Source organism: Brassica napus, chromosome A1 (assembly GCF_020379485.1).
Source record: "Brassica napus cultivar Da-Ae chromosome A1, Da-Ae, whole genome shotgun sequence".
NCBI classification, from domain to species: Eukaryota; Viridiplantae; Streptophyta; class Magnoliopsida; order Brassicales; family Brassicaceae; genus Brassica; species Brassica napus.
The window spans coordinates 2123866-2149895 of NC_063434.1; the positions used below are offsets into that span (position 1 = coordinate 2123866).

Consider the following 26030-nt stretch of genomic DNA (forward strand, 5'->3'; position numbering starts at 1 on the left):
TGTTACTAATTAATTTAAAACACATTTAATATCAACAACACCGTAGATTAAACTTTACGCAAAATACTATTATTTCTATTCTCTTTCATTACATCCCATGCAGTCAAATGTCATGAATACCCTTCACACACGCCACCGCAAAGTAAGGGCACTCTCGACATTTCGTACATGCAACGTTCCACTTAATACAAAGATTGTTCTAAAATTTAAAAGACTTGTAATAATAATTATAAACGGAAAACCCGTAAGAACAGAACACTGAGCTCCAATCACGGACTGGTTACTACGATTGCCCATGGAAGATGCAAAACTGGTTTCTCCTTCTGCGTCTCTTGATCCCCTCTCATCTTCTTCAACGGAGGCTGTTGCTGCTGCGGAGACGAAGATGGTGGATTGTTAGAACTCGCTGACCACGAATCGTTTGAGCTTTCGTCGCTATTAAAAGGGTTTGAATCGATCACGCAGCTTGGCGAATCGCGGCTCTTGCGTTTCCGGCGAGATTGGGTTTCGATTTGTAAGCCCATTGGTAACTCGAGGATGAGGTCGTAGCAAGACTTCACCTTTTCCTGTGAATGCACGAAAGGTGTTCGTGAAAATGCCTAAGTGAAATAAAACAGAGTTTTTTTTTTTAAAGAAGCTTACCTTGGTTATGTTAAGCACACCGAGGAGCTTTGTTTGGTATGAAAGAGGGTCAAAGGGCTCAACTTGCTCTATAATTCTCATCATGGTGGCTGCAGCAACAACTGATGGGAGGTAGCCGACAAATCTTGAATCTGACAAAAGCACACAAGAATGTAAGATTACTTCAGAAGCTGATAAAACGAAATGGGTTTGTAGTTTTTGTCGTTTACGAACCGGAGATTACAGAGAGGATGAGACGGTGGCAGCTGTTGAGGAAATCCCAGTGAGCATTGTTCTTAAGCCCCAGTCTCCTGATGATGTGGTCTAGAAACGAAAGTGGAGTAACGAGATGCATCTTCCATTGGAGAGTAGAAAGTATCAGCAGCTCCATTCTCTGTATGGTTTTTGCCTCAAACACATACTTTGTCTCCTCCACCTACAAACCCCAAGAAACAGAGAAATTGAGTAACATGGAGACAAAAGAAGGAAACTTTAAGGGAGATGATGTCAAGTGTCATCATTTACTTGAAAGTCTAGAAGAAGAGGGACATGGGTTTCTTCGACTTTAGCAGCAAGAGAGAGACAAGCAACAGAAACGAGCTGAAGCATCCAGGGTTTGTCTCTCTGTAAGCTGTAGCTACAGATGAACTTGTCGAGATACGTTATAGCTAAAACAGCTGCCAGAGTAGAGAACCCATAACGAGAGTTGACTCTAAGAATCCAACCCACGGCTTCTTTTCGATCCGTGGCGAGATAAACGTCGTCGACACAGCTGAGTCCTTGCTCTTCTTCTTTGGAGAAGAGAGTGACCAGATCTTGGTCTTCCCAGAACAAATCTTGCTGCAGAATAGCCAATGGAGAAGAAGTAGAAGCAGAAGAAAAGGAAGAGTTCTCTTCAACTGCTTCTACTTCTTCTTCTTCGTCGTCTTCCCATTTCTCTTCTTCGCAGTAGAGAGCATCGAGAAGAAACGAAGTGTTATGTTCTTCTCTACTTTCTTCCTCCTTTGGTATCGCCATTGTAGGATTAGACTCAAGAATGAGAAGAAAGAAAGATCTTCTCTTTCTATATAGTTGGTTTTGCTCTTTTAGTTAATGGTGTTGGCTCAGGGCATTACACAGAAGAAGATAAGGTAGAGAGACTCATCTTACTATCTCCGTCTATCACCACTCTATGGAGGCGTGCAGGGATTAGCTTGTAGCACGGAGCTAGCTACAAAAGAGAGGCTAGAGAGAGAGAGAGAGAGGAGGAGAAAAGCTGGGGAAGTGGGAAGGAGAGTGAAAAGAAGGAGATTGATTTATGAAGAGAAGGGCGAGTTGGTTTTCACGTTTGTCTTTTTTCACTCGCGCAATCTTTTATTTTCTGAGTATTAAATGTGTCGTTTCTTTTTTCTATTTTCATATTTTATGAATATTTTATTTTTCTGTTTTTTCCACTTTACCTACTTTTACTCAGTGGAGTAGAGATCGAGAAACCAAAGTGCAGTAAAATCTGTCGGCAACTTAACTAAATCCTGCAACCTTTTTTGCCGATTGTCAACAACGTATAAAGATAGACACTGACCAAATCAATTAGTATACTAGTGCGATGATTAGCTGCCGTGAACAAAAGCCAACTCCAGTTTCTTTGACTGAAGATGAAAGAGGGAGTTTAAGGTAGCTAAGATAATTAGCAAGCTGGCTTAACTTTTTTTACATATAAAAAAGATACCAAACTTCTCAATGAGTTTCAGTGACCCATAGCAACCATTATGCTACAATTTGCAAAGGCCAAGAACAGCAAAGAGGAGATAGAAAAAAAGAGAATAAAAATAAAATGAGACAAAAATTCGTCAAATTATTATAGAAATAGCAATACTAAGTATTATACATGATAACCACTTTTCATCAATTCTCAACGCCTGAGCTTTTAGTATGGAGGCGGCGGGTATTGTCCTTGATAGGGACCTGGATAACAAGAATAATATTAGAGGTCTTAATATTAACAAGTAAATTATTACTATATCCTAACACAAAAGGAAGAACAGTTATGTACCTTGTGGGTAATATGGTGATGGTTGAGGAGGGTACGGAGGAGGAGGGTAAGTTGAGGATGGCGGAGGAGGAGGGTAAGCTGAAGGACCCGGAGGGTAAGCTGAAGGACCGGGAGGATAAGCGGAGGTTGAGGGAGGAGGAGGGTAAGCATATGGCTGAGGAGGATAGGGTGAAGCTGGTGGGTATGCTGATTGCGGCTGAGAGTATTGTACTTGTGGGTATAGAGATGGTCCAGAGTATGGTGGTGAGGAATACGGAGATGGAGAAGGCGGTGCTGAGTAGTGAGGTACTTGAGGTGCATACGGTGGTGCTGATGGCGCAGACCCGTGGTGATGTTGGTTCTGCATATAAAAAATAACATTGTATGTTTTAGCCTTGTTTGTGAATAAATGAAACCTGTAACTCAATATTGTTAACTGAGTCTTGACTTTTACCTTTGCACCTGCATAATGCAGTATGAGTCTTACTTCTCCGGCATATCTGCAAGAAAGAAAGTTGATGCATATTCAGAAGCTGTGTAATCAAATAACTAATGTTCTTATAAGAAGCAATCGCTGAGAACAAGCTACCAAAATCTTTGCATATTAACTGATATTTCGTGAATACATGACAACAAAAGGGTGCAGTTCCAATGTTTAAATGGAACTCCATTACTAGGTAACCTAACACCAGACATCAAAATCACCATATACTGCAAAAGGTGCAGTTCCATCTCATCAGTTTCAAAGAAACCCAATTTGAATGCTAGTGTGCTCAATGTAGAAACATGAATCTTATCTTAGGAGTATTTTTTTCACATTATATATTAGGAAAGAAAATAAATAGTGATTAAAAAGGGTGTGCATTTGTATGACAAGAATGACCACTCTTATCAGTGAACTTAACCAGGCATCCATGTCAACATTATATATAAATTGCAAGAACTAAACATTTCACTAAAGTGGAAAGCACAGTGCACAAGGATGCAGCAACACAACAACTTATATGTTCAATATTATATGCTGTTTAACCAAAAACCACATCAAAAATCAGACAGAGAAACGTGCACCATGAAAACTACAGAAAAATCAATGTTTACCTGCCAGTTTTAGTTTGAAGAGTCCAGGTACAGTCATCGTATCCCTGAGAAAGAACCTTCTGCAATTGAATCCTAATCACAACAAACAAAACAAACAGATGGAAGAAAGACTCAATCCTAAATCCGAGAAATTTCAGAGCAAAAGAAGAATGAAGTGCAGAGACATGAAAAGAGACATACGTAGCATTGCCAATGAAGTCATCAGTGGAGAGAGTGTTGCTATTCCAGACAGCAACCTTAAGATCCTTAAGGCCTTCAAGCAACGTGAACATAAACTTCTCTTGAAACACTGCGTTCTTTCCACCATCTGAAAATAACGGTAAATGAAAATTCATAGATGAGTACAATTCATCAGGATCTGAAGAAATCTTATGAATGAATGAATGATTGTATAACCTGTGCAGGTTCGTGTTTGGTGCCTAGCGCCGCTGTACTCGAGGACAACGTACGGATCTTGCCTTGAAAACCATTCCGTGTCTTTCAATTTCTGGCACCCTACCACTGTAATCACATAAACGAAATGTAACATTTCTGAGAATCGAATCAATGGAATAACATTCAAAACGGTTCATTAACAAAATTAGGGATGATAAGAAAAGTCACGAACCAGTGACCTCGAGAAGCTGGCCTTGAATTCCCATAGTCATCATCGACATCAATCTTGGATAGAAGAGAATAAGAGATAAGTAACGGATGAAGCTGAATGAATATAGAGAAGAAGATCCGTGTTTCCAATATATATATAGATATAGATAAATCAAAACTTTGAATTTTCCCAGAAATTGCTTTCAAGAGCGACAAGACGCGTAGCGTAAGCCGCTGACGTTATTATTGACTTTTCATAAAATAATACTCCTACGGTTTCAGATATACGCGCCACTAAATATCATTTCCTTAGTATTATTATTACACAAAAGTATATTATATACTTGTTAAGGAATTAAATAATCAACTCAGTTTTCTTATAAAAGATCGTAGACTAATCAACGAGGACGACAGATACTATTTTCAAGCGCTTAAGAGAGAATACTATACACCCCTTTTTAGGGTTAATCTACAAACTCAAAAATGTTATCTGTCTTGTGGAACAAGTCACTACAAAAGCAGCCCTACTGGATATAGCACTTCTCTAAGTTGATATTGTTTCTTCCATGTCACGGCATACCTTTTTGGAGCAGATCCACCATCATTCTCACCTTCACAAAGGAATATAAATCAGAAACAAAGAGATAATCAATCAAGTAACTGAGTCTCCCATCTCTAAGGTTAAAAGGAAAATAACTAAACATAGATAGAAACCATGAATCAGTATGTAGAGAATCATACATATATAGATTCTTTTCACATATGTATGAACACTAATAAAGAGAAAAATGCCTGCACCTCAGATTATCTTCTTCTCCTTTGAGGAAAACCAAGGCCTACATTCCCAGTGTTTCCTACTGCTTGTATCGGTTCAACCAAACCTTTTGCATTCTTCCCCAGCGTCTCTCCCTGCAATTCCATTTCCACATTAATCACTAACTGTGGTGGTGTCATAATCACATTACATAAAAGTGAATTAGATTCCTAACTTACCTCCTTCCAACCCATGTTTCCCATAATCCTCCTTGCATAACTTCCAGATCCAAATGTTAACTCCAATGCTTCTTCTGCTGTTGCATCCTCTTCAGAACCTGTATCATGCTCGTCGGTGTTGAGGCCTACCATTGTTCCCTTTTGACCTGGTCCAACACCATATCCACCATGCAGATTTCTTCTCTCCGCGGCTCTATCTCTGTATGCAGAGCTTCTCTCCTGATAAAACAACACGAGCATGAATCAAGATAGTAGTTGCTTCTTACTATGGTTCTAATAACACTAAAGTAAATTTAAGTTTTCTCACTAAAGCTTTGGAAAAATGTCTCATGCTGTTCATTTAGACATAAATTCAAGAATCCAGGCATGAGAATATGGATTTGGAGTACCTCTTCAATCATGTCGACTTCATGTGGTTCCTTCACCTTGAGTCTGCGCACAGTTTTTGGTTTCACCTTCTTAGCTTTTCGTTTTGTAACAGGATCTTGCCATGTAGTTGAAACATCAGGGAATCCCCAATCTTTTGTTGGGTTTGACGCGTCATACACTGACAAGGTTGCAAGGTACTTTGGACTAGGATTCTGCAGTTTATAGACTTGACCTGGAACACAAATATTCGAGAATCAAAATCCATAACAAAGCGCATAAAGTTACCATCTCTGGTGGTTAATAGAAAAATGGTTAAAACCTGTCCTGACTCGAACCAGGTGAAGGCGTGCTTCACAAACTGGCGCAGTTTTGAAAAGTGTGCCACCAGAAGCCACAGATGGATGAAGATTGGCGGACCGTCTCACCAGCCTCCCTACAAGCCTAGCCACCTGTTCGTTGTCAGCTTCTCTGGATTCACAAACAAGTTTCCAATCCCACAAGTCAACAGACGGGATCTCAGGCAGGGTCTTCTCAGGGGATTGAGTGACTTGACCATATTGTGCTACCCACATTTCTTCCTCCTTTGAAGGAGCATCTACAAATGAAAACTACGAGCTATCAAAGCTATGAATATGCGTTGAAACCAGCATATCATCGAAACAACAAGGTTCCCTTAACAATACTACAGGGTAGTTAATCATTTTATTGGGATAATGATTTGTGTAGCTTTTATATGTCTGTAATCATAAACAATAAAACAGACATGGTGCAGAGTGAAAGCAAATGAGAAGAACATAATTAAAATAGAAAAACCTTGATCAAAGTTGTCTTCATGTGGTTCAAAATCTTCTTCAGGAATCCATTCTCCCTCTTCGAGTTCCTCATCATCATCGTCTCCTGAAAAACAGACCCAATTTGTAGCCCCTCTCCTCAAATTCGAAAATGAAGGAGCAGATTCATTCCAAAAAGCAAAGGCTAATAAACATTATCACAGGGAAATACCATTAGCTGACAACATCTGGTAATCCTGATTATCCTCTGCAGAATAGCTAGGCCGTCGATTGTTTCCAGCCAGATAAAGCTCTATAAGTGTATCTTCCACCCTTATCCAAATGATAAAAAAGTTTCACAAATCACAAACCATATGATGAGAAAACATATATTACTTTCCATGAAAATGAAATATAGAAGTTACCATAAGGAAGGTCGTTGAAGGTGTTCAAGTTCATGGTCATTTGAGCACCCTGTTGGCTCTTTCGAGCAAACAACATGCCTATCAGCTATCAATCATAAATGTTATGCATTGCAACACTTTACCTTAACTCTTACAAGTAAATTTACCTAAAAGAGTTTCTGTTTCTCCAGGATTACACAGTGAGACTTCAGCCTGAGCAGGAGAATCTTTTCGGCCAGAGTCCTCTTCAGAAGTGACAATATGTACAAGAGGGTTCACGTTAGACTCGTCATGTTCCAAGGGGACATATTCACCGTTTTCATGCTTGTAGTAGAGACCATCTTTGCTACAATAGTACCAACCAGCAACTGGGTCATGATAAAACCCACTACTGCAATTAGTAAGAATCAAAAAATGTGTTAGCATCCAAGAAAGGAATACACTTTTTCAACAAACATTGGCCAAGCACAAGGGGAGAGTTGTTAATTTCATGGAACTAAGCATCTAAACTTAAGTAAAGTTATTACTATCAAAGCTAAAGCAAAGTTAGGGTTATGGCGATTTGTAAAAAAAAGTTTATAGATTTGGAAAGAGACGTATACCTTTGATGGATGTAGAGCTGCGTATCGTTGTCCCAAACGTAGGAGTCTTCTTCCAATTCTTCTTTATCGTTGGGCATGAGTGATTGATTGATTGATTTTGCTTTGACTGTCAACGAAATTAATCAAAAGGGATTTTGCTGAAATTAGCTTGGAGACGATGAACTCGTACCGGATACAATTGTCAAATCGAAGGAACATGCCTTAACCGGATGGTTTCGGTTTAGGCCCAGGAAGGTTTAGCTTTTCGCTAAGCAAGATAAGGCCCAAACGTTTTGGGCTTTACTTACAATATATCTATATATATATAAATATGTTGGTGACTCTCCTGGGAGTCCACGTCACTAATTAGTCTCTTTAGGTGATGACACGTGTCGAGACTTCATTTTACTCTTTCGATAGTGTCATTGTTGGGTTTTCATATTAAGAATTGATTTGGGCTTAACAGAATAGGTCGTGGGTTTCATATATTTGGGCTATAGAGCATTGGTTAAGTAGGTGTAGCGGTTCAGACAACTATCTCCTACGCTTTCTCAAAGAAACACCAGGGCTCCTCTTAACCAACTGACTATGGAGGATCCGGGTGGGTTACGAGAGTTAGAAAACCGGGCAATCTATGGTGGAAACCGCCGTCGGTGTAAGTTCGCGTAGCTACTTACTTGCCTTAGAAAACCTGGAACGTTACGGATCTCATATGCATTCAATCACTCTCATTAACTTCCCAATTAACTCCATCTCCCCCCACTCCTTCCATGTTTTCACATTCATTGCATCCTCTTTTCTTCCACTCGGTGAATCTGCAATTATAAATAGGTTAGATTGTATCCGTAAATGCAATTTCATTCTTCACAATCATAATAACACAAAAACTTTCCACACGTTTGAATCCGATGTTGAGCGATTTGGAACTTAGAGATCAATTGAGGAAACATCATCATCTCTGCAAGTCATGCCATCTTAGGAGACCAGTCTTGGGGTAGATTCTTTTCAGAAAAAAACGTTTTTAAAGCTTATAAGATGATATATTCCTCTGTACAAAGACTTTGATGGTGAAGTTTAAAGTGAAAAGAAAAGAAGGATAAGAAGAAAAGTGGTTGTTACAGAGAGAGAAATACATAATCTTCATTATTTTTTTAGTGAGAGATGTGGAAATTTAAAATTTTAGTTCTACCATTAAAGAGGAAAGAGGAATCGGAAGTTCTAAGAGATACAGAAAATCGAGAGCTATCAACAGAAGCCTATGAAGATGGAAAAGTATTTATTAAATGGCAACATAAATGTAAGTTACAAGCTGGCACGGGCTTGCCATGTTATTTATTTGTTTTTTTGTTCAAAGGTTTGCCATGTTATAATTCTCTCAAGTATTGTCTCTGTTACAAATAAAAGTTAATTAATGCAAGGTATTTGTCAAAACAGGAAAAATGTTTAATACGTAAGATTAGGGATAGGGAATATGATCAAATCTTTTGATCAAAACAAAAAAAAGGAATATGATCAAATCTTTCACAAGATCATATTACCCTTATTAATCCCATCATAAACTGATTTATATTACTTAGCTTGGTTCAAAGTTAAGAAAAAACAAGTCTAATATAATTTTTGATTTGGTGTTGGTTTCAGGTTTTCAATATAAATTATAAATACAAATTTTCATTTAAAATATTTTTTCTTTTTAGAAAAAATATATAATAACAAATTAAACATACTGAAATATTTTTAAATCCAAAATAAAATCACATCATATAGACATTAATAATGTGATTTCAACTACCAAATAAACGAAAATTAGATTCACATGAGAATGAAATTGTATTTTTATTAAATAAAAAACTATAACAAAAATGATAAAATTAAATTATACAATGACCTTAAACATATTTGAAAAAAAAATTAAAAAAAAAACAAGACGCATTAAAAATAAACATATCCGTTATTAATGTTTGAGAATAATAATTTGAGAAGATATTGCCTTCGAGTCTGTCAACCAACACAAGATTAATACTTTAAATTGTTAAGTAAATATGAAGGCTACTGAATTATTACATATTCTGAATTATTTTTGTTAATTTTGTATTTTTGTTTTTGAACAAATTAATTTTGTATTCTCTAACATAAAGAATAATGAAGGCTACTGTCATTTTAATTCAAAACCAGAAATATTTATTAAAAATAACAATATGATCTCAATTTTTTCAGTATTTATAATATTGTTTTCAATCTGATTTAAAATATTTAATAAAATTAATATAAATTTATATAAAATAATTTTTATTATAACTTCCCGCCCGTAGGGCGGGCCGGCCCTAGTTCTATTTATTAAATTGTTTTGGAGAAAGAACACTAAAGACGACGACTAGAAGAAAATGACGAATGCCGTGACGTGAGTTTTTCAACTTCCTTTCTAGAAGTTATATTGCAGATTTTTAATTAGATAAAGATAATTTTATTTGTATTTTTTATATATCAAAACTAATCTTGCAAAAAAAACTGTTAAACTTCATAAGCCTAAACAAAAATTAATAAGAGCCGTTTTCATTTTTTTTCTCCTTCATTTCATCAAAATATTTGATAAAAAGGTAATTATATTGATATTTTAAAAAAGAAATTCCATTGAGTTTTTACCAAGAAAAAAATATTCAATTGAGTCAAAGTCAACATTAGTCAATGGCCCTAAAAATATCATGTTTTCCATATCAGCCAAGCGTTAGCTGCCAAAGCTTTACTCTCTTTCCTTGCGTCCTGCTTGGCAGGCTCCAAAACCAAATTATTATTTATATAAATACAAATTCATTATCTCTTTGATCCACAAACATTCAATCTCACAATTTTAAGAAAAAAAAAACAAGAACTGAGAAGTTTCTACTTGGCTCTTACAAAACCCATTTCTTGTTTTCTCAGCAGCCAAATCATGGGAACTTCTGGTGTAGCCGCCTCCTCTAAGCTCCATATCTTCTTCTTCCCTTACATGGCTCATGGCCACATGATACCAACTCTAGACATGGCCAAGCTCTTCGCCACCAAAGGAGCTAAGTCCACCATCCTCACCACTCCTCTCAACTCAAAACTCTTCGAGAAACCCATCAACTCATTCAACGACGAGAATCCTGAACTCGAAGACATCAAACTTCAGATCCTCAACTTCCCTTGCACAGAGCTGGGCTTACCCGAAGGATGCGAGAACACCGACTTCATCTTCTCTAACCATGACCTAACCAAAGGTAACTTGAATATGAAGTTTTTACTAGCAATGGAATATTTCAAAGAGCAGTTAGAAGAGCTTCTCGAGACAGTGAAACCAGACTGTTTTGTAGCCAACATGTTCTTCCCTTGGGCGACCAAAGTAGCTGAGAAGTTTAATGTACCTAGACTTGTCTTCCACGGAACAGGCTACTTCTCTTTATGTGCTTCTCATTGCCTAAGGCTCCACAAGCCTTACAAGAACGTAGCTTCTAGCTCTGAGCCCTTTGTGATCCCTGAGCTACCAGGAGACGTTGTCATTACAGATGAACAGGTGATAGAGAAAGAAGAAGAATCTGTCATGGGGAAGTTTATGAAGGAAATAAGAGATTCAGAGAGAGACAGCTTTGGTGTGTTGGTGAACAGCTTCTACGACCTTGAACCTGCTTATGCCGATTTTTTCAAGACCCATGTGGCGAAAAGGGCTTGGGACATCGGTCCGCTTTCTTTAGGGAACAGAGAGTTCAAGGAGAAAGCAGAGAGGGGCAAAAAGGCTAGCATTGATGAGCATGAGTGTTTGAAATGGCTTGACTCCAAGAGATGTGAATCTGTTATTTACTTGTCCTTTGGAACCATGTCTAGCTTCGACGACGAGCAGCTGATTGAGATTGCAGCTGGCTTGGAGATGTCAGGACATGGTTTTGTATGGGTGGTTAACAGAAGTGGTAGCCAAGGTACGTATCATATAAATTTAATTTTTGTTAGTTGTTCTATTCGTACCATTTCTAGTTTGAATAATAGAAAAATGTTAATAAAAAATAAAATAATATATTTTGTGTTCTGACTAAACAACATGTGTGGTGTGAATAGGGGAGAAGGTAGAGTGGTTACCGGAGGGGTTTGAAGAGAGGACGAAAGGACAAGGACTGATAATACGTGGATGGGCGCCACAAGTGCTTATACTAGACCACCAAGCAATAGGAGGGTTTTTGACGCATTGTGGATGGAACTCGCTTCTAGAAGGTGCAGCATCAGGCCTACCAATGGTGACATGGCCCATTGGAGCTGAGCAGTTCTACAACGAGAAGTTGGTGACACAAGTGTTGAAAACAGGAGTGAGTGTGGGAGTAAAGAAGATGGTGAAAGGTTCGGGAGATTTCATTACCAGAGAGAAAGTTAATATAGCGGTAAGGGAAGTGATGGTTGGAGATGAGATGAGGAAACGAGCTAAGCAGTTAGCTGTTATGGCTAAAGATGCGGTGAGAGAAGGAGGGTCTTCAGATCTTGAGGTGAACAGGTTGATGGATGAGCTTAAGTTGGTCAGAATGCAAAAAGAACAAGGAACAAGAACTTGATATATTTTCTAAGTTAACAAATGTTATCGAGTAAAAAACGATTGTTGTGTTGGTTTTGAGTTACTTTCTTGAGTCAAAAACGATTTACAATATTGCTTACCATTCTCTAACGTAAAGACCCAATGCTTCGAGAAAAGTTATACTAAACAACATGTATTATCAAGGTTAGGACGCCAGGCGACTAGTCAAATTGTATTAACCACTAATAAGACTATTCTCACTTACTAAAGTGTAACATGTATAAACATTCAAACAAACAACGTATGTAGACAAGATCTTGGTCTCGCCGATAGAAATAAACCTAGAGTTTGCTTCCAAAAGATCTCTGAAACCTGGTCATAGATTCCGACAAACTGTAACAAGTTGACCGAGGAAGTATCAAAGAAACCAAAACAAGTGACGTAGTTGCATACGTCAGAAGTCATTGCCCAAGGTGATCTGATCCCACCAACCTTACGTGTGGACAGTGGAGTTTTACACGTTTTATAACAACAAATAGGATCATGCAAGTCTCTTAGGCCATCAGTGATGGTTTCAAATTCAAAGTTTCTCATAAACTTCTCTTTTACAAAGAGACTTTCAATCAAAATTTGATACTATCTACCACATGTTTGATTCTCAGTGACTAGTCTAAAATTGAGCATAATCAAACTACTTTTAAAAAAACATTTTAATATTATTTAATGACTATTTAAGAGACTATGATGATGCTGTTAAAACCATAAGATTTTCAGAATCTTTAATTTCTCATTTTTGTTAACCAAAGCCAAACAAAAATGAGTAGGAATCCTCACCATAAGCTCCATGTTATGTTCTTCCCATACATGGCTTATGGCCACATGATACCAACTCTAGACATGGCAAAGCTTTTCTCCAGCAAAGGAGTCAAATCCACAATCATCACCACTCCTCTCAACTCCAAGATCTTCCAAAAACCCATAGACGTATTCAAGAACCAGAACCCTAGTCTCGAAATCATCGACATCCACATATTCGAATTCCCTTGCGTGCAGCTGGGGTTACCAGAAGGATGCGAGAACGTTGATTTCTTCACCTCAAGCAACAACCCTGGTAGAGAGAACATAGCTTTCAAGTTCTTATCGTCGACAAGGTTTTTCAAAGACCAGCTTGAGAAACTCCTCCAGACAACGAGACCAGACTGTCTTATCGCCGACATGTTCTTCCCATGGTCTACCCAAGTTGCTGAGAAGTGTCACGTGCCAAGACTTGTGTTCCACGGTACTGGCTACTTCTCTTTGTGCGCTAATTATTGCATGAAAGTGCATAAACCACAGAACAAAGTAGCTTCGAGTAGCGAGCCTTTTGTAATCCCTGACCTCCCCGGTGACATAGAGATAACTCGAGAACAGATCATAAACAGCGAGTCCGAGATGGCAAAGTTTCTTTTGGACGTGAGAGAGTCAGAAACGAAGAGCACAGGTGTTATAGTGAACAGCTTCTACGAGCTTGAACCTGAATACGCTGATTTTTTCAAGAGATTTGTAGCGAAGAGAGCGTGGCAAATCGGCCCGCTCTCTATTACAAACAGAGGATTTGAGGAGAAGGCTGAGAGAGGAAAGAAAGCGAGCATTGATGAGGTTCAATGCCTTAAATGGCTTGACTCCAAGGAAAAAGATTCAGTCATTTACATTTCATTTGGGAGCGTTGCTTGCTTCAAGAACAAGCAACTGGTAGAGATCGCTGCAGGGTTAGAAGCTTCCGGCGCAAGTTTCATCTGGGTTGTGAGGAAAAGCACAGGCGACGACGACAAAGAAGAATGGTTACCAGAAGGGTTTGAAGAGAGGGTCAAAGGGAGAGGGATGATAATAAAAGGATGGGCTCCACAGGTGCTGATACTTGAGCACCAAGCAACCGGTGGGTTCGTGACTCATTGTGGCTGGAACTCACTTCTTGAAGGAGTGGCTGCAGGGCTACCGATGGTGACATGGCCTATCGGAGCGGAGCAGTTCTATAACGAGAAACTGGTTACACAAGTACTGAGAACGGGAGTGAGCGTTGGAGCCACAAAGCATGTGAAGAATATGGGAGATGAGATCATTAGCAGAGAGAAAGTAGAGAAGGCTGTGAGAGAGGTTTTGGCTTGGGAAGAGGCGGAGGAGAGGAGGATACGGATTAAGAAACTGGCGGAGATGGCTAAAGCTGCTGTGGCAGAAGGAGGGTCTTCTTTTAACGATCTAAACAACTTCATACATGAGTTCAGTTCATTTAGAAAATAAGATTAAACCTAACGTAGTAAACAAGGAAATAAAAGTTAATCCATGCATTGTCATTACCGTTTTCTAATCCGTTTTGGTGATTTTTAGTTTCAAAGATTTTTCATTCCCACTATGAATCCAAAAGCTTTTTTTATAGTGTAATTCTCCTAAATAGAACTTTTCAAAAGTAGACCACAAAGAATAAAATGACCAAAATGTTTCATTTAATAAGTAAAAAAACCATAATACCCTAGATATATATATATATATATATATATAAATTTATAGTTTTAAATTATATGTTTTCAAATTTGAACTTTTTATAATTTTTTTTTGAAATTTTTGTTTTTCAAGATTTTTTTTTTTCAAATTTTTTTTTTCTAATTCGAAAACATTTTTTAAAACTATTTTTAAAATTTTTATTTTCAAATTCTTAATATTTATTTTTTATTCTATAATTTTTTTTATTTTCAATCTCAAATCCACACCCCTTGACTCTAAACTCTAAAGTTTGGATTAGTTAACCCTACGAGTATAAATGTATATTTACCTCTTTAATGAAATATTTTGATCATTTTGATCTTTAGAATCTATATTTGTGACAAAAACTTTTTTATTGATATCTTAGGGTATTTCTCTTTTTTATATCTCTAAGAAATTTTAAGATTTAGTATTTTCTAGACTTGAGTCCAAGCGATATGCTTGTGTGAGATTTGACTTTTTTTTAAGAACCTGCACAAACTTAGATGTTAGTCGGTTCTGAATTATATTTGTCAAAATTTCACAATCATTAACAGATCTCGTGAAAGATACAGTTTAAGATGAGTGCTTCTTGACAGCAAGAATGGAGAGACATTGCCTTGTTACATGCTTGTGTGATATCATATACATGTTGTATCCAGTTAAAATCTACGTTACCCTATAATTTAACTATCATATAGACCTTTAATGATCATAGACCCAGAGGCGGACGGCGGACCTGTGAATTAAAGGGCCTTATTTAAAAATAAAAATTTAATAATTAATTGTATTTTAAACAACATCTAAAATAATTATGAACAAAACTATAGATTCTAAAGAGAAAAAGCTGAAAGACATTGTCGCAAGTTTCGTTTTGCAATTTTAAAGAGTGTGACCGGATGGCTTGGTTTAGTGTAACAAAAGTTAAAGAGTAAAATATTTACCATATTTGGAAAGAGAAACAACTTGGTCCACAATCAGAAATCAATGCCACCATCTATTGTGTTTCATGGTATAGACAGGGAGATCAGAAACATCGTTTCTTCCAGGAGACACAACAAACGCTTCAGGTCTCTCATGACCCTTTGGTTGAGATAAGATTAGCTTAGCTATTTTTTGTGGGTTTTTATTCTTTTGTCCCATTTTGTTTTTATTCTTTTTTTGCCAAGATGGTGCAGAACTAAGATTTTTACTTTGTAAAATTTTTTTTTCATCTATGATATTTACAATTTAGCAAAAAAAAAGGTAAAATATTTACTCAGTTTCACTCAGTTACATCCAATACTCTAAGAGAAGGAATCTTTTATTTGTTGTTTCCACTTTTTTCTACCCTACAAAAGCAAGAGTATATCTTTCCACTTTATTTTTACTTTAATTTACTCCAGTTTAGGTGTAAACTGTCCACGTTACCATTCGCACCCAAAAATAAGTGCTTTTATTTTTTTTAATAATATTTGCGGAGCATCATTTAAATCAACTACCTGAGATCCACATAATATTTTGTATTATGCTGAGTAGCAAGTAAGAAAAGAAATGAAATACAAATGGTAGAATAACCTACTCACCAGTGTCACTATTGAGCGGTAGACAATGACTTACATAAATATTACCTACGTATAAAAAATTGGAAGTGGGGGACAATAGAGTGGAGCCCCATACCAATGTTTCATAGAACTCTTGTACAAACCCGGCTCTGAATAGACCTTTAATGATTTTCTATGGATTGTGTCAGCCAAACTTGCAGCAACATCTCATATTATATTATTATATTAGTCAACTACACTCTTAGTTGCATCAAAGTTTAATACTATCTCTAGATTTTGACATTGAGTTTTTAAGTTAAAACTAGATTTTGGTTCCATATATAGGCCTTGAAAATTGATTCTAGACCATAACAAGTGACGTCTGTAAAGATGTCAGATCTACTCGACCAGTGAGTTTCAGTCTGTTATAAATAGAGAGAACTACATTTTAAGCTTCTACAACCATTCAACTCTTTTACAAGCTTCAGAATCTTTCACTTCTCTAAAATTTTCGTTTCGACTAATGCCAAAAATGTGTAGTGATTCTCATAAACTCCATGTTATGTTCTTCCCTTTCATGGGGTATGGCCACATGATACCAACCCTAGACATGGCTAAGCTTTTCTCCAGCAGAGGAGCCAAATCCACAATCATCACCACACCTCTCAACGCCAAGATCCTCCAAAAACCCATCAACACATTCAAGAGCCTGAACCCTGGTCTCAAAATCGAGATCCAGATCATCGACTTCCCTTGCGTGCAGCTGGGGTTACCAGAAGGATGCGAAAACCCTGATTTTTTCACATCAAACAACAACCCTGACGAAAGACAAACCATGATGTTAAAATTCTTTGCGTCCATGAGGTTTTTCAAAGACCAGCTTGAGAAGATTCTCGAGACAACGAGACCAAGCTGTCTTATCGCCGACATGTTCTTCCCGTGGGCCACAGAAGCTGCTGAGAAGTTCAACGTGCCAAGACTTGTGTTCCACGGCACTGGCTACTTCTCATTATGCTCTGAACATTGCATCAGAAGAATGCATAAACCAAAAATGATCAGTGAGCCATTTAAGGTCCCCGATCTCCCTGGGGACATTACGATGACTCAAGGACAGATGAGAGACCTCGACGAAGAAACCGATATGGGGAAGTTTCTGATCGAGGTTATAGAATCTGAAGTGAAGAGCTCGGGTGTTGTCGTGAATAGCTTCTACGAGCTAGAACCTGAATACGCGGATTTTTACAAGGGCTCTGGAGTGACGAGAGCTTGGCATATTGGTCCGCTCTCGGTTCAGAACAGAGGATTTGAGGAGAAGGCTAAGAGAGGAAAGAAAGCGAGCATTGACGAGGTTGAATGTCTCAAATGGCTTAACTCCAAGAAACAAGATTCAGTTATTTACGTTTCATTTGGGAGCGTTGCTTACATCAAGAACGAGCAGTTGATAGAGATCGCTGCAGGGTTAGAAGCTTGTGGCGCAAGTTTCATTTGGGTTGTGAGAAAACGTGGTGAAAGTAAAGGTACTGATAAACAAAAACACATGCATTGATTGTCTGTTCACAATAGTTTATACCATGGTTCTAAATCCTAACTGAAACATTTTTTCTTAAAATCATATTTATACGACTCAAATCGGTTTACATCATTCTAAATCGGGTTAAACCGTTTAAAACTGGTTTAAATCGATTTAAATTAGTCTAAATCCGTTAAATTATTGTTTGTTCACAATAGGTTATACTAAAGTACTGGAGTTATGTTTGAAAAAAATAACAGCCTATGTTCGGTTTCTATGTCTTTATATGAAACAGGCGAAGAAGAATGGTTACCAGAAGGGTTTGAAGAGAGGGTGAAAGGGAGAGGAATGATAATAAGAGGATGGGCTCCACAGGTGATGATACTTGACCACCAAGCAACCGGTGTGTTCGTGACCCATTGCGGCTGGAACTCGGTTCTTGAAGGAGTGGCTGCAGGGCTTCCGATGGTGACGTGGCCGGTTGGGGCGGAGCAGTTCTATAACGAGATATTGGTAACGCAAGTGCTCAGAACGGGAGTTAGCGTGGGAACCAAGAAACATGCGAGTATGGGAGATTTCATTGGCAGAGAGAGTGTGGAGAAAGCGGTGAGGGAAGTGTTGGTAGGGGAAGAGGCCGAGGAGAGGCGCGGAAGGGCAAAGAAACTGGCTGAGATGGCTAAAGTCGCTGTGGAAGAAGGAGGGTCTTCTTATAATGACTTAAGCAGCTTCATAGAAGAGTTTAGCTCATGATGATCCAGTTAACTTGTGCTTTTTGAGTTTGAGACTACTGAAATGTAGCAGATCGTTATAAGATCATTTTTGAGTTGGTTTGATTTATCAATTTTCGTTTGGGATTTTACGCATGTCATGTGATACTAATATGAATTTGATTTTTTTTTTTTTTGTATGTAGAAGCAAAAACATATGAAAGTAGTTCAAATTCTGTTTGGTCGTTGTGTTTGGTGGTTATAAGATTATATTACTTTTATCAATGGAATAAACAGGTTTGCTATTAACTATATGGCAGATTTAAGGTTTCTGTTTTATAACTGCTAGCTATGTTGAGTTCTCAGTTTCCCGCTTGATCTGCAGTGCAGCCCTAACAACGTTCCCCCTTGTCAGGATCCCAATCTTTGTCGGGAGCAAGCAAAAAAAAAGGACCAATATCAGATCAAATCAAACTGAAAAAGTAATAATAAGAAGAGAAGATTGTGAGTCTGAGATTCTCTAACCAGTTTTCCATCTGAATCAACGACTGGTAATCTTCGGAACTTTGTTTCCAGAAGCAACCTGGAGACAACAAATGGTTACAGATATTTGTAAGAAATGTTACTTTCAAAGATTTTTTAAAAATGTCTATAGATGTTGTTGCTTGAATACCTGGCTGCATCTTCTAAATTGGTAGAGCCACGGACAACCAGAGGAGAAGGCGTCATCAAATCTCCAACCACTTGTCCATGTGTCTTGCTTATCAGCTTCTGTAGTTCGTTAAACGTCTGGCAACAAAAAAAAAAGGTACAAATATCATATAATTTCCAGGAGAGTTGGGGAAAAACACACTAGTCCTGAGACATATAGCTAAATAGCAAACAAGATGGAAAAAAGTAGAAACGTACTTTCCATGAACTATCGACGTTAGGGAACATGTTTGTATCATTTTGGCTGCTGCGCCCTATAGTTCCATTAAAAAAAAAGGTTAAGTTGCTTCATCAAACATATCCATAAACCGAACAAAGCAAGAAAACTATGTTCTTACAATACTAAGATCCACCTATAGTCAAGAACTGAGATCCTACAAAACGAATTCTGAGCCTTTTATCTCCTTTGTAACTGATTAACGTATTCATTGTCTGATAAAATGATGCCAAAACCATAAACTATGCAAAAAGAAACCAACAGAAGATTCTAAAAAATTATTACCAGAGATGGAGTCGAGCGCAAGCAAGTCGTAATCAGAAACAACGCCAACCTGCAAGGGGAAATTACAGCAGAGGAGTAAGTAAAAATCTTGTACAGATAAAAAAAGCATATTAAAATGACTTATGGTTAATCACGAGCTTGTTATTCAAAAGCATACTTTAAAAAAATAAGCAGAGAAGGAGAGAAAAAAAAAAAAGAGAAAAGCTATACCAGATTCCAATCATCATCAATTACAGGCAATCCTGTGACTTTCTTCTCAACCAGAAGTTCCAATGCTGTTACAATTTCGAGGATAAAGACAAATTATAGGGACTACATGTTCGGTAGATATTATTACAAGGAAGATTCTTGTCATGTATAGCATGATTACCATCATCGACGGATGTTGAGGGCTTAACGACATGCAGATGCTGTCTCCCTGTCATGAAATCACCAACTGTGTAACCTCCGTTTTTAGCCTGAAACAAATCTTACACGATCAAACAAGCAAAGTTTTTATTTTTAAAGATGAAAAGGGTGAATAAGCACTCACAGGAACAGAGTTATTAACATCAGAAGGAGCTGCGAAGACGGCAGAGGCGGTGATGAGTAACGGTGAAAAAGTGGAGCGACGACGAGGATTAGAGAGAGGAGGAGGAGGAAGTGAAAATGATGAAGAAGAAGTCGGGTTGAGTAGTGGAAGTCTAGTTATGGGCAGAGTGATGGAACCCATAATCTGTTTCTCACGGATTCCAACTAAAAAAAACAATTATTTTTTGATGATGAAATCTGAGAGAAACAAAGGTTGAAACTTTGAGAGAAAGAGAAGAAGGAGAAAGCGTTTTTGATTGGGTGGTAAAAGTAGACAAGTTGGGGTGATAGGTAGGGAACCCACCCTAACTAGAACTCTGTTTTGGCTTTTAACTCCTGTTGGATTTTTATGTCCTGACCGTTGAAATCAGAAATAATATCTATAGCAACTTTGGACACAAGCCTTAAACTACCAAGTACGTACCATGAGTGTAATATCTAGTTGTCACACTCACACACAATAGTGATCAAATCATGTATATTTTAGTGCTGACTAAATTCTGGCCTGTATATTTTCTGTTTTACATTTTCAGAAATTTCATTTTACATTTGTATTTTTAGTTATATTTATGTTTTTTGGTATAATATTTTTTTAAGTGATTAGTAATTTTTTTAAATAGTTATATTAAAATAGTTGGACCAAACCTATATCAATAAGTCATATTGTTGTTTTAATAGAATAAATTGTATCTTGAGAGATGATGATACAAATATCATAAGGTTGAGCAAAAGCATAGCAGATATTTTTTTTATTTTTTTGAAATTTAAAGAAAGTTTGATAAACCACACAAAAGCACAAGTTATGGGGAAGACAAACGGAACAAGGAGAAAACAACTGCAAATGTAATTGTATGGGAGAGAGACTGGATAAAGAAGTTTACGAGAGGTTCAAGGAAGCGAGCTGCTCGGCTGCACCACCAGCAGCGACGCTCCTGAGAACATCCATAGCCTCTGCAACTTTGTCCTTGAGAGCTTCTGGCGACTCCAAGAGATGGAGCACTTCCGTCTGGTCCATCTCCAAAAGCATCCCAGTCACTTTGGCTGCAGACTCTGCTTCAAGCTGCTCCACCAACGGGTACAGATTCTCACCCAGCATCTGCACACACACACACACAGCAGAGTTAGACAAACGCAAAACTCTCTATTGGTATTTTTAGAGAGTCTCTCACCGTCCTCTGCTGCTCTGGAGACGCGTTAGCCAGATTTGAAGCCAAAGCTCCAATAGGCATTGTGATGTTGTTGTTGTTGCCCATGTCATATGGAGCTACATCACCACCACTGCCACGCCCTTGAGAATACCGTAACATCCGACCCCTTGGATGCATCTGATCACCCACCCAAATCATACAATCAAACTTTTATAATAAAGAGAGATGAGTAAGCCAAAACAGTTTTTATTGAAAGAACCTGGTGCTGCTGCATCATGGGAACTTGGTGCTGGGACTGTTGGATCCCTCCAGGGCGTCTTCCTCCTCCTCCAATACGCTGCTGTTGCTGAACCATAGGCATGAAGTAATTGGGTACAGGTCCCCTACCACCAGGTCTCATTCCAGGAACAAGCTGCTGTTGGTATCCATACCCAGGCTGTTGCATTACACAAACCACAAGTTAGTGTTATCCCAACAGTTTTGAAATAGATTTGGGAAAGACTCAAGCGTGAATAGAGCTAAGAGCAACCCCATTAGCAACTTTCTCAAATAGGGGTTCTTAAATCTTAACTTGTTTATAACAATATTTTAACATTAATCTAGTTATCTAGCTAAAATTAATTATTTTTGGTAAGTTGAACCAATTAGAAATAGGCATGTGTTACCATAGTTTCTTACCTTTTGAGATAATTATCCTTGTCTCTCTCTCTTAATTCTCTGAACTTTTCTTTTCTTTTAATTTTCTTATTATCTATGGATGGAGATGCTCTAACTATAGAGCTGAGGTTGTAACCTTATAGTGTGAATTAGAAGCACCTAAACAAGTGAATTAATTACCAATAGACAAATATCTTTGTAAGAGATTACCTGAGGAGGAATCATGTTAGGAGGGGCCTGACCGTAGAACATTTGTTGTCCAATACCAGGGGGAAACATTGGCATGCGAGGACCAGCGGATGGCGGCATTGCAACTGGCCTCACTTGAGAAAACTGAGCCTGTTCACATCATGTACACACAAAGTATATGAGTATTTGGTATTATCACAAAGATGAGGGGATGATTCCAAGAGGAAGCAAAACCTGTAGTCTGACCCTTCTGTCTTCCTTCCTCTGTGCAATAGCAACATAGAGTGGCTTGCCTTCCACCATTTTCCCACTCATCTGTGACATCTGTACAAAACATTCCACTTTTAAGTATCAATGAGAGTGTCTTCCCTCACACATATACTCAACAGTCTTCCCTCATACGTATACTCAACAAGAGAATATAACTGACTTACAGCTTCTGTTGCTTCTTCAGGAGTTGAGAAAGCAACAAAGCCAGACCCTTTGTTTATTCCATTAGGATCACACATCACCTGTCATGTTTAAAAATATATATATATTATTTAGAAAAAAAAAGTAGGCATGTGGGTTCGGTTATATTTTGGTTTAATTTTGTTAAAATTTCAGATAAGTTCGGTTAATTTTGTAAGCGATTGTCGAACCGAAAACCAAACCTTTTCAAATAACCTACCGAATCGAACCGAACTCCTAACTGAACTAACCGAAAATTTCGGTTCTGCTGGTTCGGTTCAAAATCCCATCCCTAAACAAAAGATTCAATTCACTGCAGATCAAAGAGAGAAAGGATACCGAACCTTGCAAGATGTAACGGTACCAAAAGGAGAAAACATCTCTTTGAGTGTCTCATCAGAAACGCTAGAATCCAAATTCTTCACATACAAATTCGAACTCTGAAACCTCTCCGCAGCTTCCCTCAAACTCTCTTCACGACGAACCCTTAGCTCCGTCTCCCTCTCAGACTTCTTCTGCGCTCTACCAACATACCACTCCTTATCATCAAACATCTTCCCATTCAAAGACTCCACAGCCTTGGCAGCATCATCAGCGTTTTCGAAGTTGACAAAACCAAACCCCTTAGACTTCCCTCCTTCTCCATCTTTCATCACCACAGCGCTCGTTATCTCACCATACTCCGCGAAAGCGTTCTTCAAGTCATCATCTGTAGTACTCTCCGCGAGATTCTTCACGTAGACGTTGGTGAATTTAGTTTTGTTTGCGGTGGAGTCTCTTTCTTGTTTTCTAAGGAACGGACCAACGTACACTTGCTTGTCGTTTAGCAACATGCCGTTGAGTTTCTCAATGGCTTTCTGAGCAGACTCTTCGTCGGCGTATTGCACGAAGCCGTAGCCTTTTGACTGGCCTGAAGCATCCACGGCTACCTTGCACGACACGATGTTCCCGAAGGTTGAAAATGTATCGTGTAGTGCTTTGTGGTCGATGGACTGGTCCAGATTCTGCAAATTTGTAGCCAGGTTTAGCAAGAAAGAAACCAAACAAAACAAAACACACGACTAAAGGGCAAAAAAAACTACTTATTTCACAACTTTCAAAGTAATAAAACAAGATTCAATATCTCCATTGTTCAAAAAATTGCTAGACGGTAACTAGAGTGACAGGTTAACAAATTATTGATTTATTTTATACATAATTACACTTATATTAGATATTTTAGTTTTGAGTTTTAAGTAAAAAATTAATTTGATGAATTATAAAATTATATATACGAAAAACTAGACAAATTTGTGGATTTGACTAACTTAACAGATTTAGACTAATTTAGATCGATTTAAGCTAATTTAATAGATTTAGACTAATTTAGAATTTTAGATTGATTTAGGCTAATTTTAACCAATCTAAAACTAAACTGTTTAAACACACAAGTTTGAACAATGATATTTTACTTAACAATCATCTCTTCTTACATCAGAGGTTAGGACAGAGACAAAGAGTGTACCTTGATGAAAATGTTACCAGCGCCACTGAGGCGAACACTAGGATCACGATGAGAATACATAACCCTTATAGGTTTCCCATAGAGAGGTATGTAATTGAGTTCCTGGATTGCTCTTGCAGCTGCAAACACAGAACACGACAAAAAAAAAGTAAGTAGCATTACACACAAAGGATCAACATTTCTAATTCACAAGGCTTATTATTACCATCTGGTGGATTGGTGAAGTTAACATAACCATAGCCGAGGGATCTGCGAGTGGGTGAGTCTCTGCAGACTCGAACAGACACCACTTGGCCCATTTGGCTAAAGGCTTCGAAGAGCTGCGAGTCCGTCACGTTGAGATCCAGATCACCTACGTAAAGCGACGTCGTTCCGAAATGAGTTGCCGGGGCCACCGTTGTCTGAACCTGAGCCATTCTCTTTTTTTTTGGGTTTTTTGAAACTTTTTTGATTTTTTTTTGGGGGGTTTTTGATTTAACTCTTCCCTCCCCTCTCGTTTATTAGCTGACTGAAACCAAATCGAAATGAAGGAACAAAAGGAACAATGAAGCTAAGAGATTTTTTTATCTTTTTTTGTGAGTTTTTTTGTGGGGATATATCAGAGGAGAGGGAAGATGAAAAAGGTAGGAGCTTGCCGGCGGCGAAGCCTGCGACGGCGAGTGAGATAGAGAGAGAAAAAAACTGTGGGCGAGAGATTCTAGGCGGAATGAGTTGAGAAAGATGAAAGAGAAAGCATTAGGATATAAACCTAGTAGAGATGGGTTTTAGGAAGATCTCAGCCGTTGGATTTGAGTCTGAAGTAAAACGTAAGAGTTAAGATTGAGTTTGACTTTCGAGAGTTAGTTGGTGATAAGGTCGGAAAAAGTCAGACTTACGCGTGCGCGTGTCACATTTTCGCATATTAGCTTAGCTGTTAAATTATGATTATTGACCAAGTTTAATGCAGTTAGAATAGTGATACATTCGATTGTGTGTTGGTACACGCACAGATTTGAATCCCGAAATAAACATATTTTTTAAAAAAATACATATATCAAAACATCGTCTTATCTTTGTTAAAAGTTGATTAACTTCTGTTAGAGTTAATGTAGATTTAGACACGTTTTAGAAAAAATTGGATAATTTTTTTTTAAATTATAATTGAGTTGAGGTCGTTTTTGGCACTGACCATTTGTTCGGGTCTTATTTGGCACGATTGAGAGTGTTGGGGTCGAAATTGGCACTTTTCCTCGTATATCAAACGACGTCGTTTTATCTTGTTAACGGTTGACTAACTTCTGTTAGAGTCAATGTAGATTTAGGCACGTTTTAAGAAGTTCGGGTAAGTTTTTTGAATTATAATTGAGTTGAGGTCGTATTTGGCACTGATCAATTGTTCGGGTCGTATTTGGCACGACTGAAATAGTTTGGGTCGAAATTGGCACTTTTCCCGATTATTAACACTACGATATGTCATTTGTATTTTACATATTTTCTTTGATTTATCTGTTGACAATTTGTTTTTCTAGAGGCTCATTCGTAACGTTTCTTTTAAGCAAGTTCTGTTCTTTCTTTAATTAAAAACAAGTTAGTTCTTATTCGAAGATGTAAGAGCATCTACATTGGTGAACCCCCCTTTGGGGTTCATACCAATTTTTTAATATATTTATGGTGGGACCATGAATAGTGATGAACTTCTTGATTTTGTACTTCTCCATTAGTGAACCCGAAGAAGGGGTTCATAGGAATTAAAATAATAGTTTTTTTAAAAAAATTTAGTTTTGATTTTTTTTTTAATACATGAATAAAATATAATAATTTATAAAATTTTATTCATTACATTGATAATTGATGAACATAGAAAGATTATTCATTACCGAATTTTTGCCATACATTTTCAACTAAATCAGCTTTCAACCTATCATGTTTTCCTGAATCCCGAAGTTCATTGCGCATGCCTAGCATATTATGTGCATGCAAACTTTCTCTCGTTTTGACCTTCGAACCTCTGCTTGACTCTCCTGACTCGAACTCAGATGTATCAGTAAGACTGTATCCGTCTCGTTCGTCCTCCACTATCATATTGTGCAATATGACACAAGTTCTCATAATTTTCCCTATCTTTTCCTTGTCCCATAGTAG

At 37.8% G+C, this 26030-nt stretch overlaps 8 protein-coding genes across 12 annotated transcripts; 3 read left to right on the forward strand and 5 right to left on the reverse strand.

The window, feature by feature from the left end:
• Nucleotides 1-47: 47 nt before the first annotated feature.
• On the reverse strand, nt 48-2082 carry LOC106357709 (cyclin-D3-1). Its single transcript, XM_013797433.3, has 4 exons — nt 1147-2082; nt 856-1057; nt 643-773; nt 48-566 (listed from the first exon to the last, which is right to left on the reverse strand). The coding sequence occupies exons 1-4, from the start codon at nt 1636-1638 to the stop codon at nt 270-272; spliced, it is 1122 nt and encodes a 373-aa protein (XP_013652887.2). The 5' UTR covers nt 1639-2082; the 3' UTR covers nt 48-269.
• A 205-nt stretch (nt 2083-2287) lies between these two features.
• On the reverse strand, nt 2288-4386 carry LOC106396541 (protein SRC2 homolog). The gene is made up of 7 exons (XM_013836956.3): nt 4338-4386; nt 4127-4231; nt 3911-4037; nt 3731-3802; nt 3087-3132; nt 2654-2993; nt 2288-2565 (listed from the first exon to the last, which is right to left on the reverse strand). The coding sequence occupies exons 1-7, from the start codon at nt 4384-4386 to the stop codon at nt 2528-2530; spliced, it is 777 nt and encodes a 258-aa protein (XP_013692410.1). The 3' UTR covers nt 2288-2527.
• A 214-nt stretch (nt 4387-4600) lies between these two features.
• Nucleotides 4601-7708, reverse strand: LOC106396539. 4 transcript variants are annotated; one of them, XM_013836953.3, is made up of 10 exons: nt 7454-7708; nt 7019-7242; nt 6873-6930; nt 6680-6780; nt 6491-6574; nt 5997-6272; nt 5698-5909; nt 5309-5527; nt 5114-5224; nt 4601-4926 (listed from the first exon to the last, which is right to left on the reverse strand). In XM_013836953.3, exons 1-9 carry the CDS (start codon nt 7528-7530, stop codon nt 5120-5122), a joined length of 1356 nt encoding a protein of 451 aa, XP_013692407.1. In that variant the 5' UTR covers nt 7531-7708; the 3' UTR covers nt 4601-4926; nt 5114-5119. The 4 variants fall into 4 exon arrangements, with proteins under 4 accessions (XP_013692407.1, XP_013692406.1, XP_048635253.1 ...); XM_013836952.3 differs by having other exon boundaries at nt 6873-6957; XM_048779296.1 differs by having other exon boundaries at nt 6873-6921; nt 7448-7619.
• Nucleotides 7709-10184: 2476 nt separating this feature from the next.
• On the forward strand, nt 10185-12074 carry LOC106357987 (UDP-glycosyltransferase 73B1). Its single transcript, XM_013797751.3, has 2 exons — nt 10185-11361; nt 11498-12074. Exons 1-2 carry the CDS (start codon nt 10359-10361, stop codon nt 11980-11982), a joined length of 1488 nt encoding a protein of 495 aa, XP_013653205.2. The 5' UTR covers nt 10185-10358; the 3' UTR covers nt 11983-12074.
• Nucleotides 12075-12694: 620 nt separating this feature from the next.
• On the forward strand, nt 12695-14473 carry LOC106358242 (UDP-glycosyltransferase 73B3). The gene has a single exon (XM_013798021.3). It carries the CDS (start codon nt 12759-12761, stop codon nt 14217-14219), a length of 1461 nt encoding a protein of 486 aa, XP_013653475.2. The 5' UTR covers nt 12695-12758; the 3' UTR covers nt 14220-14473.
• A 1302-nt stretch (nt 14474-15775) lies between these two features.
• On the forward strand, nt 15776-18230 carry LOC106358083 (UDP-glycosyltransferase 73B3). Its single transcript, XM_013797855.3, has 2 exons — nt 15776-17478; nt 17767-18230. The coding sequence occupies exons 1-2, from the start codon at nt 16485-16487 to the stop codon at nt 18219-18221; spliced, it is 1449 nt and encodes a 482-aa protein (XP_013653309.2). The 5' UTR covers nt 15776-16484; the 3' UTR covers nt 18222-18230.
• A 199-nt stretch (nt 18231-18429) lies between these two features.
• On the reverse strand, nt 18430-20395 carry LOC106370590 (CBS domain-containing protein CBSX2, chloroplastic). Its single transcript, XM_013810595.3, has 8 exons — nt 19924-20395; nt 19762-19849; nt 19602-19666; nt 19392-19440; nt 19088-19143; nt 18852-18967; nt 18704-18761; nt 18430-18602 (listed from the first exon to the last, which is right to left on the reverse strand). The coding sequence occupies exons 1-8, from the start codon at nt 20101-20103 to the stop codon at nt 18528-18530; spliced, it is 687 nt and encodes a 228-aa protein (XP_013666049.2). The 5' UTR covers nt 20104-20395; the 3' UTR covers nt 18430-18527.
• Nucleotides 20396-20682: 287 nt separating this feature from the next.
• LOC106358331 (polyadenylate-binding protein 2) lies at nt 20683-24685 on the reverse strand. Of its 2 annotated transcripts, none has more exons than XM_022692140.2 (9): nt 24115-24685; nt 23910-24028; nt 22750-23409; nt 22390-22467; nt 22190-22279; nt 21977-22105; nt 21393-21545; nt 21131-21286; nt 20683-21057 (listed from the first exon to the last, which is right to left on the reverse strand). In XM_022692140.2, the coding sequence occupies exons 1-9, from the start codon at nt 24323-24325 to the stop codon at nt 20839-20841; spliced, it is 1815 nt and encodes a 604-aa protein (XP_022547861.2). In that variant the 5' UTR covers nt 24326-24685; the 3' UTR covers nt 20683-20838. The 2 variants fall into 2 exon arrangements, with proteins under 2 accessions (XP_022547861.2, XP_013653579.2); XM_013798125.3 differs by having other exon boundaries at nt 21369-21545.
• Nucleotides 24686-26030: the final 1345 nt, after the last annotated feature.